This window comes from Takifugu rubripes, chromosome 5 (assembly GCF_901000725.2).
Source record: "Takifugu rubripes chromosome 5, fTakRub1.2, whole genome shotgun sequence".
In the NCBI taxonomy this organism is placed as follows: domain Eukaryota; kingdom Metazoa; phylum Chordata; class Actinopteri; order Tetraodontiformes; family Tetraodontidae; genus Takifugu; species Takifugu rubripes.
In genome coordinates, this window is record NC_042289.1 from 12,217,546 (window position 1) to 12,229,840 (window position 12,295).

At 53.6% G+C, this 12,295-nt stretch overlaps 1 protein-coding gene across 4 annotated transcripts in view; it reads right to left on the reverse strand.

Annotated features, from left to right (window-relative positions):
* Positions 1-752: 752 nt before the first annotated feature.
* asic2 (acid-sensing (proton-gated) ion channel 2) overlaps positions 753-12,295 on the reverse strand; it is a 162,401-nt gene continuing 150,858 nt past the window's right edge. For 3 of the 4 annotated variants that reach the window (XM_029836395.1, XM_029836394.1, XM_029836396.1), the window contains exons 3-11: positions 10,051-10,201; positions 7,852-7,979; positions 6,611-6,755; positions 6,465-6,521; positions 5,703-5,856; positions 5,527-5,618; positions 5,343-5,422; positions 4,844-4,912; positions 4,418-4,519 (exon numbers count right to left, since the gene is read on the reverse strand). In XM_029836395.1, coding sequence (XP_029692255.1) covers positions 4,418-4,519; positions 4,844-4,912; positions 5,343-5,422; positions 5,527-5,618; positions 5,703-5,856; positions 6,465-6,521; positions 6,611-6,755; positions 7,852-7,979; positions 10,051-10,201 — 978 coding nt within the window. Of the gene's footprint in view, positions 4,520-4,843; positions 4,913-5,342; positions 5,423-5,526; positions 5,619-5,702; positions 5,857-6,464; positions 6,522-6,610; positions 6,756-7,851; positions 7,980-10,050; positions 10,202-12,295 lie in introns of all 4 variants that reach the window. The other variant, XM_003964823.2, reaches the window with a different exon arrangement.

Genomic DNA, 12,295 nt, shown 5'->3' on the forward strand with positions numbered 1-12,295 from the left:
ATGTTAGTTAAATTGTTACGTTAAGTTTACCCTGAACGATGGTTCTTTGCTACGACAGCCAAGAACACATTTTGAGACATAATGGACAGAAAAACAAGTTTTTAATTTGAAAGATGCGGAAGTAGACTTCTTCGTTGGTTTCGTTGGGGTTTTACCTACAGCGCCCCCACAGCCGCCTGACGGGAACTGCACTACTTAATTAGTCCTGAAACACGTTGACGCTCTTGTACCACCAGAGGGCGCTGTGAGCCACAGAACGTTGCGCTCATCGGGGTCCTGCTGCTGTGTGAGTGAGAATCTTCCCTCCCCTGATGAATAAATAACTTCGCCCCTTTCCCCAAAAGAACAATCGTGCTGATTTGTTTATATTTTTAAATATTTCTGATATTTATTTTCGTTCAAGAGAACCTAGTGAGTCGTGAGCAGAGCTGCCCTGAAATGGTTAATCTAATAAAGCTCTATTTCAGGCTCAGTCTGCAAAAGCAATTATATATCTTTTTCCAAAAAGCTGCAAGCTGTAAAAATGCGCTTTTACACCATTTAATCCTCTGGTGTGAGACTGTCTCATTTCCATTATTATGAAAGGTAAGCTGCTGATTTATGCAGAACAAAAGACCTTTACAAAGAGAATTCTAATGAGTTGTGCTACTTTTGTTTTCTCAGCTTATAAAAATATTTTGTTACATCGGGACCAAATGTAAGTTTTCAAATTAAAAATTAAGGCGAAAATGCAGCGTTTGCAGACAAGAAGGGAGAGATTAATCATTTCTTTAATACGCACAAATACCAAAGGGATTGAAAACCAATCCTCCGGAATCCAAAACGCCAAAGAACAAACATTTTTTGACCTGCTGAGTTTCCTGGATTTTTCCACTTAAAAGTTCGCGAATTTAGACGTAATATAAATGTATAAAAACGCTTGCAGTATTTAAGTTAAAAGTAACATTTTGAAGATGCAGACATGTAAAAAAAACCCACCTATCCTGTTAAACATTGCTTCTGTCCGAATTAAAACACAGGTGTCGAAAGGCCTGAACGATCTATGGGGGCCCAGGATGGACAAATAGATCCAAACGCGAATATCGTATTCTTTACATTGACAGTTTAGCCTCGCCGCCACCAGATGGCGGTGTTGCTCCGCGCTTCGGAGCAGGACCGATTATTTATTAATTTTGGGTTCTTGAACGGGGGGGGGGGGGGGGTTGCTGTTGCTGGTGTGTAACCATCACTCTGTCATGGAACAAACACCTGGCAAATACAAACTTCTCAGGGGCCGCGCTGATATAGTCCAAATGTTACTGGTGCTGTAGAGTTGATCTGAAAGTAGATTTCTGCATGATGGATGAAGAATTGAGTGGACTGGACGGTTCCACTGTTTTTATTGCTTTGGTTCACACCTTTACACACACACACACACACACCAGAGACAACCTCAGCCAATCAGAGCGCAGAACACTAAGGAACCACTTCCTGGTTCCAGAGCCATCTTGAGCAGATGGGGCGGGGCCAATATTTCTTTGAGGTTCACGTTCCGTCCCCTGATCTCAGGAGCACCGATGTTGGAGCGTTGGTTGGCCTGGTGGAATATCAGGCGGCACTGATTCCCCATAATAATTAACTTAAGAGCTGCAAAGAGAATCGACGGCTAATTAAATGTGATCTAGCCTGCGGCAACGCCTGAGGAGGTGACGCGTCAGGAGGACCAACACTCATAAAGGAAACAGGCGCTCGATGCTAGCGACAACCAGCCTCTCGGTGACTGGCCGGCTGCTCGTCCCAGTACCGGCTCCCAGTCTGCTTGACTGTTTCCAGATGGTTTGGCCCCGCCCCCTCCCTGGCCGTCAGGAGATGGAGGTTTCCCAGATGGAGGTTGGAACTCTGCCCCCCCCCGACGGCTCCCTCAGATTAGATCTGCGCCCTCGCCGCCAGCCTTTAAATCTCATCTCAAGACTCGTTTATTCTCGTCTGTGTTCAGTTTGAGAGGTTCTACTTTGTGTTTTTATTGTTTTTATGATCTCGCGATGGCGCCTTATCCGCTTTTTTATTGAGCGGCGCTCTGTTGTTGCCATAAAACACAGATCAGATTAAGGCGGATTAAAGCGGATTAAAGCGGATTTTAGATACAGTTTGTGTGCGGAACATCTGATTAACCGAGACTTTATCAAAATGGCTTCGATTCAGATCTGATTGTTCAGGACTTTGATGAAAAACACCGCTGACGTTTTAACGGACGGCTGCAACAACGGACCTGGGCGGCGCCAACGGGGAAAAGGGGAGGGAGATGCTAGCTTAGCTTCTGAACCAGTGCGTGTTTCCCGCCATCGCCTTCAGAAATCTCATGTTTAATTATAAATTAAGGCCTTTTTTAACGACAAGAGTGGAAAAAAACCGTCTTTAGCCACGTTTGAGACATTCTTGAGCCAATAGTTTCTGTAAAAGTGCAGTAAATCCTGCCGAAGCCGAGCTGGTTGAGGCTTCCGGGAGTCTCTGTTACACTTTTCCCGACCTGCAGGTACTTCAGGCTCCATAAAATTTCAAGCGAATGAGCCGAGACTGAAGCTCCGCCTGCAGAAACGAGAGAATCGCAGAGCATTAAAACAAGTAATCCAGAACCGGGAGCCGTTTTCTCTCTTAGTTCATTGAGAAAACGGAAAAGGAGCCGGAATTAAAAGGAATCAGAGGCTGATCTGAGCCCACGTTAGCGAGAGGAGCCAAGCTTAATCAAACCGGACCGGACTCCCCGCCCCCCCCGGTCCGAGCTCCTGGAATCATGTCAGGTCAGCTCTGTGCCAACTTGATGTTCTCTGAGTTGCGTAATCCTCCTCCACCTGAGCAGCAGGAGGCCCCGCCCCTGCAGGCCTGGTTACCTCCTGTTAAACCTGCCACTTTAGCCTGAACCTGCTAACTCGACATGACTGTATTACGGTTTCTGGGGACAGACGCAGGGTCATTGAAGTCCCTGGAGGTCTCCTGAGGGTGAACTCGTGACCTCGCCGTGTCATCGTCTAGAAGAAAAGGGAGCCGTGGTGACACAAAATGGTGGTAAATGCTCCGCTAATTAGCACACGCAGCGGCGTTAGCATCCTCGCGTGATCCCCTCGTAGGCGCAACAGTCTCTGATGTAACAAACCTCACATGGAGCTCGGAGACGAGAAGAAAAAGGCCTCGTGTGCAACCACAGGACGCCAGCGCTGCAAAACAACATCTTTAATTGACTCGATTCACATTAAAAACACACACTGCACGCCGCGTCACAACGACAATCGCCCGTCCAGAGTGGACACGCCGGAGCTGCTTCGGCGGGGGCGGGCGGCCTGGATGACCAGCTGAGCATGGCGCCGGTCCGAAAGCCACAGCGTGAGACGGCACACGGAGACGGAATGAGTTGGGGGCGGAGCCACAGACAGGAAGTCGCGATTCAGAGTCTCACAGAAATCAAACAAAGCACTTGAATTGGTTCCTACCTGCGAGGGACGCGGGGACGAGGACGTCCCGCTGCCTCTCAGAAGGGCGACAGTCTGACCTTTGATCCCGACGTTCACACACAGGAAGGAGAACTGTTCTGACCCTCCACAGACCGGTTCTGATCAACCTGTCGCCAAGTCGCTGCTGGACCGGGAGCTGCTCGTTACTGGGGAAAACTGGGGCGGAGTGCAGGACAAAATAAGGTGGTAATGGGGGGGGGGACCGGTCCCACCGACCTCAGTTTGGACCTATTCGTTTTTTCTCCGCCTGACAGGCAGCAGATCCAGATCCAGCCTGAGAGGTGCAGCAGTGCAGTGATTAGCGATTCGAGTGTGACATCCCTTTAAAGTGAGCGCGGAGAGCAGCTCTGAAGGGGTCCAGCAGCGACCTGCTTCGACCTGGGCCGACGGGGGTGGGGGGGGGCTTCATCTGCGACCTTTTCTTTTTTTTTTTACTTAACGCAAAGACGGGTCACAGTTGATGGAAAAACCTGTACATTCAGAGTTAAATAGGTGGTCGCTGCGTAGACAGAAGGTGCACAGGTACAGTAAAGCCACGCCGCAGTGCCGCATCACCAACGAGCGCGAGAGACGGATGCATGCACGTTAGACAGAGTTCGCCACACTTCCTGTTTGGCAGCGACGCTCACGGACGCGGCGGGTAAATGAGCTCCAGTGTTCCTGCGTGCACGGAAGGCGTCCGCAGGTCCGCTTCTCCTCTCGGCCCGGTCCAGGCTGACAGAGGGGGCCAGGACGTCCAGACGACAGCTCCTTAATCCCCATGAGGGCGTCGGACGAGGCGCCGTGACAGAGCGCGGCGCCCGTTCCCGTCCCTCGCCACTCCCCCTTCCGGCTCCTGCAGGATTGCCGCGACAGAACGTGTGACGTCACGGACACCTCCGGATGTGCGTGGTTCTGACGGGAAACGGGGGGGGGGGGGGGGGGGAGGGGCCTCAACAGGCGATCTCCTCCAGCGTGCCCAGCGTGGTCTGCAGGGGGATGGTCACCGTGTGGCTGATGGACTCCGAGTGGTTCGCCACCGGGTCACAGGAACTCTGGGAAAACAAACCAGGAACATATTGGATTCCATGGAAGCGTTTTACAAAAGTGAGGCTGTTGTCCCTTCGCCGCGTCCTTCCTCAGCAATAAGGGACATTTTATTAGCTACGCTAGTGCCTGGTCCCTGAGGGGACCTTAAATTAAACTTCAGCCACTGTAAAAATATACGGATCTGGTTCAGGGAGCCTAATTAGCTACGAGTTTAGTCAGTGAAATGAAGTGCAGCCACCAGCGGAGGATTCCAGCAGCCACAGGCCGCTAAAACATGCTTAGCTTGCGTCACGTTAGCGTCCAGAACAACAACGATCTGTCCGAATTACCACGTCCTCCCCACGACTCTCCTCCTCCTCCTCTCGGCTCAGTAAATCCAGCAGCCGTTCTTTCAACACCTGCGGATCAGAAAAACAAGGTCAGGAGAAGAACGGTGGCCGAGGCCGAAGTGTCGCTGAGAGCTGAGTCAATTACAGCAGCGGGAAGCTGCTGGAAGCTGGAGCCGCTCGCACGGCTGACGTAACGGATTCGCATCGCTTTCACTCTATTAGACGGGAAAAAAGTCTCTGGAGAAGGATTTTTCCAGATGCCCAGGGGAGGTAAAAACCATTACAGCGTGTCCTCGTCAGACAGCTGAGAGCAGCACGAGCACAAAGGTAATAGAAAAGCATCTTTCTTTCCTGTCGGCGCTGAAGTGAGCTAGCTAGCTCTTATCTCCCTTTTTCTCTTCCTGGCCCCTTTTATTCCTGCTGCACTGGAACAACTTGAACCGTGAACTCCTGAAAAGGTTCGAGTTAGAAACAAATGTGGACGAGAGTTTAAACTGACCTCGTAAGCATAGTCAAACAGCTCCAAAATGGTGAGGATGCTGGCGCCGATGAACAGACCCATCTGACCACCAATGTCCCCTGAAATAAAAGAGAGCGGCTGAAGAGCTTCAGGGCTAATTTATATCACCTAGCAACAACAGCGCCGAAGGCTCGAGCTATGCTAACGGCTAAGGAGAACTCACCCAGCAAACCTGCCACCTCATAAGCTTTCTTCTGCTCGATGGTCTCGTAGTTCAGGGCTTCGAAGAACACGTCCAGAACCAAAATGTTGTCTCTGAGGTCACAAAACCCCAGTGTGAATGAGCCCGTCTGAGCGGGACGGGCGTCCCAGCTGGACGGCGCCGCGCCGCCGACTTACGTGATGTACTTCTCCGACTTGTTGAACTTCTTCTGCAGGTAGCGGGCGGAGGTCTTGCTGGGGATCTTCACCATGGACAGTTCCTTGTTGTAGCGGGTCATGTTGCACGGCGTCCTGCACATGCAGTTGCTGTTCTCCACCGCCGACAGTTTGGCTTCACCCGGGACCGGGCGGCAGGAACAGACAAGGGGGGGAAAAAGAAAACGACCTTTGACCTTTGACGAGGAGCCGCCTCAACGCTCAGAGATGACCAGAAACACATGAAGGTTTGAGGACTCGGGAGGACATTTTGAACCCGTTTAAACCCTCGTTGGATTCGTTATCGTTAAGTAGGTATTTGAAACGGCGTGCTGGGACAGGAGCCGCCGGGATCCTGCTGCTCCAGGAGGCCGAAAGCCCCGAACGGCTCCTCGCCCAGCTCTCATACGTCTCAAAATCGGATCAGCTCTGCGGAACATCTGTTCCCGGCAGCAGTCGATAGAACCGACGCGTCTGATAGCGACTGTGGGATTTGAGGGGCCGGATAACGGCCGCCAGGAACCGTGTCAGGCTGCATAATTGAGCTCAGAACCAGCAAATATCAGCCGCTATCTGCGCCATCGTCCCTCCATTAAACGGAACCTGTCAGACGCTTCCCGCACGCTCACGGCCCGGCGCCGTGGGGGACGGCCGGGGGGCGGGGCCTGACGGAAGCTATCGACCTTTTCAGGGCGTCCTTTTCTGGCGTCGCTCACGTGTGCCGCGGTGCGCGTGCGGACCTACCCAGCGCGGGCTCGGCGCAGTCCTTGTACTGCTCCGGTGTGCAGTAAGACGCGTCGCCTGCAACAGAAACAGCGGCGTGAACACGGGGAGCGGAGCGCCGCCGGCAGCCGCCGCCGCCGCCGCCGCCGCCGCCGCCGCCTCCCTACCGGGCATGTGCACCATCCTGCAGTTGCAGTTCTCCACGATGTAGCGCGTCTCGCAGTCGATCCTGCACGCCGTCACGCTGTACACGTGGAAGAAGCCCAGCGCCTTGGCCTCGCACTCTCCCCACGGGGGAGGCAGGTAGGTCAGCTGTGGGGGAGAGGAGGGGGCGGGGTCAGTGAGGGCGGAGAAACACGGGTTTGATTTAAAGCTTTCAGAGGAAAAAGGGTGGAGGGTGAGGAGAGAGGGTGGAGAGGAGCTCGCCGCCGGAGGGAACGCTGGGAGGAGAGGAGGAGAACCGGTTCAGGTGGGACATGACCGGACAAATCTCCTCGGTTATCGTCCTTTCGAGGATTAACGTGAGGATTCTCCGTAATTCCACATTTTCGCCTGGTAACTCCGAACATGCTGACGCGCACGTTTCTGCAGATGAGTGGAAACTCATCCGGGGCCGAGAGGAGCTGAGCAGCACGGAGAACGATCCAACAGATTTCCGGGCTCAGTTGGCGGACAGGACAGGAGCCAGGGACGGTGGACAGGACAGGAGCCAGGGACGGTGGACAGGACAGGAGCCAGGGACGGTGGACAGGACAGGAGCCAGGGACGGTGGACAGGACAGGAGCCAGGGACGGTGGACAGGACAGGAGCCAGGGACGGTGGACAGGACAGGAGCCAGGGACGGTGGACAGGACAGGAGCCAGGGACGGCGGCCGGGCCCTGTGGAGTCCCATCTGCCTCCCTTCGCTCCGCTGAGCTGGACGCTTGGTTTTTGGCGCCAGGTTGTTGGTGCTGGCGGGGTTTGAGACGATGCCCCTCTGATGGGGCCGAGGCCGTCCCTACGCTTCCAGGGGGGTCGGTGGGTCCCGGGGGGTCAGTGGGTCCAGGGGGGTCGGTCCAGCGAAACGTGCCGAAGATTTCAGGTTTTTGTTTTTTAAAAGAGAAAACGGCTGGAAGCTTCGTCATTCTGGACCAACAAGAGCTGTGGATGGCTGATCCCAGGGCTGGGGGGGGGGGGCTGGGGGTCAGTGCTGGGGGTCAGTGCTGGGGTCAGTGCTGGGGGTCAGTGGAGCGCAGGCCCGGCTGCTTCATCTGTCCGTCTCCATCCGAAGCTTCCAACAATCCCGCTTCCTCCCAGCAGGAGGCGCTTCCAGTGAAGCGCGCTATCGTCATGGAAACGTGTGTTTGGGGCGTGTGTTAGGAGCGGACAGATACCAGCAGGTTCCCCTGGTGGGGGGAGGACACCTACCCTCTGCTCCTGCGTGGCCACAAAGGTCTGGAAGCCCGGCGCCACCCCGAAGCCCAGCTCGTGCACAAAGGGCGGCTCCGCCTGGCTGTGGATCTGGACTCGGACCCCAGCTTCAAAGGCCGTGTCCTCTGGAGGAGACAGAGGAGAGCCGCTTAGCTGATGTATTTAAGTTCATAAACCACAGCACACACACACACACACACACACACACACACACACACACACACACACACACACACAAAAAGCAATTATAGTTACAGCAAAAAGTGAACAGCCTTTATAGAATCGATAAAGTTCTGACTCCGTGTTCCTGCACTCAGAGTTCTGCTCAAAGTCCTCGCAAACAACCCCCCTACACACACACACACACACACACAGACAGACAGACACACACACACACACATAATGTTATATTACCCAATTCTAATGGACAGAGGCATGATTCAGTCATATTGAGGTGGACGTGTGTGTGTATGTGTGTGTGTGTGTGTGTGTGTGTGTGTGTGTGTGTCTGTGTTTTATAGAACCTCTGAGTACTATAACAACATTCGCGCCTTGCAGCCTTGATCTCCTGGTCCCGTCTCAGGTGAAGCAAACATTTTCAATCGGATCACAGAACCGATGCGACGCGTCGGCGCCGCACGAGGCCACGCCCACCCGCTAAAGCTGATGAAAGAACGCGTTTCCAATCAGCGCTCGTTATTGGTTACGGCCTCGTATTTTAACCCAATAAAAATACATTTGTTCTTTTACGAGAAGCAATTTTCCGTCGTTACATCGGTGAAAACAGCCCCCGTGTTCACCATCTGCCTGCTGCGGAGTGTGTTTGCTCGCTCGGTGTGTGTGTGAAGCCACACCCAAATCCACCGACACACAACCAGCCAAGGTGGGAAACGGATTTCTGGACTTTCTCAGCGCCGCCGCGCCGCTCCAACCCTGACAATCTTGCATCAACAGAAAAAAAGACGCTGGTGAAAGGCTGAAGGTCGCAGCGTCGGCGCTCAATCACGGCGTGCGCTCGTCCCGCCTCAGAAGGTCGCCGCCTCAGAAGGTCGCCGCCTCGGAGGACTGAGGGGACAGGAAGCGTGGGCCTGAGAACACGGCGCCACGTTCGCTCCCCTTCTTCAGATTGGAGAGATGCTCCAGAGAATTGTGGGTAATGATGTTTTCCTCACAATCAAAGGTCGCCACGGTTACTTTGTACTTCATCACCGCTGTCACACCTCACCGAGTGACTTAAGCAGGAGGAGGAAAGACACCGGATTTGATGGGGCCTGGGTTGTCATGGAAACATAGCTGAGTCGTGTTTCAGTGGGTTTTGAGCGTTAATCGGCCTTCGTTAACCTTTGGATGCCGCAGATGTGGGGGTAACCGTCTGACACTCGTGTTCCCCCCAGTAAGTGTCGATGAAGATGAGGACACGCCCGCCTTATTTTTATCAGCATGGACTTTGTTCATCTTGGTAACCAGGCAACAGGCCGTCTCAACTCCCACAACTTCAACATTTCTCTGTTCTCCTCACATCTCCTGCTGGGAAACGTGCTGTTCCCTGAATTCTTGTCAATAAAGCTGCAGAGCAGGACTGTGGCGGCTGCCCTGCAGGCTACAATGAAGATGGGGGACCGCCGCCGGGCTGGATGGATCCCGGATCAGGACACGGAGGGAAAATGGACAGGAAGTAAGCAGGAAGTACTCAGAAGGTGCTCAGAGGCGTCCGGCGTCCATCTGTCGGGACCCCCACCGAGACACCAGTGGGTGGGTTATCGAGCTGTGGACGGCGAGCCCCCTCCAAAACACTCAATGTGAGACGCTAACAAGCTGCTAACGCGCACGTCAACGCAGAAGCTAACGTGAAAGCTCGGCGTGGAAGCCGAAACGCTGGTGGTAAAATGTGGCGGTGACCGATAACACCTCTCATAGGTGACTCAGCAGAACGTGACACCAGAAACTGATTAGAAGGGATAAAAGCGTGCACAAATCCTTTAATCAGATGCACGCAATCAGATCGCCGCCTGGTTGCTAACGCCCGGCGAGCTCATCCAGACCTCCCGCAGCCCTGCATTAGCATTTAATGGCCGTCTCTCCCTGCAGAACTCATCAGGACACTCAATCATTCCTGCTGATAATTACAACTTAATCACTTAATTACAAAACGAGGATGGCGAGGATGGAGGATGGTCACGCGGAGGCGGGGCCTACCTGAGTCCCCCCACACCGGCAGGTACTCGTCCTGCTGGATGTCCAGCATGATCTCCAGGCCGTTTCCCGTCCCTCCTTTCATGGTGGTGCGCAGCGTCTTTCCCTCCTCGGCGGCGTTGAACATGTAGCACTTACCGTACCTGGTGAACACCTGAGAGAGGGAGAGAGAGACATAGGGAGAGAGAGACATAGGGAGAGAGAGAGAGAGGTTCAGGCGTTTTTCTAAGGGAACCAGTGAACATCAGCCTGGAGTCGTCACCATAACAACCATGTTGTTCAGCAGGACGCAGTTATTGATGGAACGATACATGCACACATAAAACAAGCGCTCGTTAGCTGAAGAGGAGGAAGAGGAGGACGTCCTCATGTTTGACGGACAGCGACTGGGTCAACGTGCCATTAGACCTCAGGACGACATGAAGGCGGCAGAGACGCCAGTGAAACCCTGACAGTGGTCCTGCTGGTGGACCTCACCGCCGTCTGACTTCATATCAGAGTGGAGACAATGAGCTCTCAAAAGAAGCCGACCCGTTTGCGTCTCTCTTTTCATACCTGAGGTGTGAGTGCTGAAAGGGACCCGATTAAAATGTCTGTTCACCAACAAAACAGGTTTCTGCATTCCAGCTGCTGTTAGCCGCTACATGCTAATCAGGAACACTCCAGGAACAGGGGAAGCCTGTCTCCAGGGGAAATGGTCAGCTCCATCCATCCATCCACCCACCCACCCATCCATCCATCCATCCACCCATCCATCCACCCATCCACCCATCCATCCATCCATCATCCATCCATCCATCCATCCATCCATCCACCCATCCACCCCTCCACCCACCCATCCATCCACCCACCCACCCCACCCCTCCATCCATCCATCCATCATCCATCCACCCACCCACCCATCCATCCACCCATCCATCCATCCATCCATCCATCCATCCATCCACCCACCCACCCACCCATCCATCCATCCATCCATCCATCCATCCACCCACCCACCCATCCATCCATCCATCCATCCACCCATCCATCCACCCATCCATCCATCCACCCATCCATCCATCCATCCATCATCCATCCATCATCCATCCATCCACCCACCCACCCACCCCTCCATCCATCCATCCACCCCTCCATCCACCCATCCATCCATCCACCCACCCGTCCATCCATCCATCCATCCATCCACCCATCCACCCACCCCTCCACCCACCCCTCCACCCCTCTGAGCTACACAGTGTCACCGGGTTCCTTCTACACACGGCGTTAAAAAGGCAGTTTTTGACATTTCACCCACACTCCTCTCGGATTTTTCCATTCCGGAATGAGCAGACAGGATGACACTTCACTTATCTCATTCACTCTGCCAGCAGACGAGCATAGAAAAGAAAAACACCGAAGAGCAAACTGAAGTGTTAAACATCGGCGGGTGAGTTTCTTCTTTTTCTGCGCGGCTCCAGACTTAAAGGTTATGGAGCTCCTGTGATCTCCCGTTACTGTTTCATAAAGCTCGGCCCATTAGCCAAGATTCCTGCGATTAAACAAACGCAGGGACGGAGACAAGGATGTTTTTTATAGTCAAGGAACCGTTGAATAAATAATACAGAGGGCCGCCGGTGAACCTGAGAGGGCATAAAGACACACACGCACACGCACGCACACACACACAATGCAGACGCTACAGCCGGATGACTACACACTGAAGGACGGCGAACACTTCCCACCGTTTACATGATATATTTTATCATTACTCCGCGGTTGTTGAGTAAATCATCTGGAAATCATAAAGCAAACACTCCCCTCTGACGTAGAGGCGGTTTAATCTCTGGGGTCGAGTCTTCGCCCTCCATCAGAACTCTCAGAGGAGACAAAGAGACGTCTGCCCCCCCCCCCCTCTGACGCTCCTGTTCTGGGGGGATATTGAGCTAGAAGTGTGGACCTGAAGCTGAGCCCACACACACACACACACACACACACACACACACAGGTGAGCGGCTGATGTGTAAAGCTCTGCTTGTTCCCCTCACACACTCCCTTGGTCTGTAGCTTTGGACTTGCCCCCCCTGAGAGAGAGTTGGCTCGTCACCTTGGACGGGGGCACATTTCTTATTAAGGTGACGTCGTCTCTCCTGCTGTGACGCGTCTGTCACATCAGCATGCAGGAGGCATTCGGGAGCAGCTCTGCGGTACCAGCTGTCACTCCGCTCGGTATTTTTAGCCGCTCGCTGACGGCCGGCGAGGTTTTATC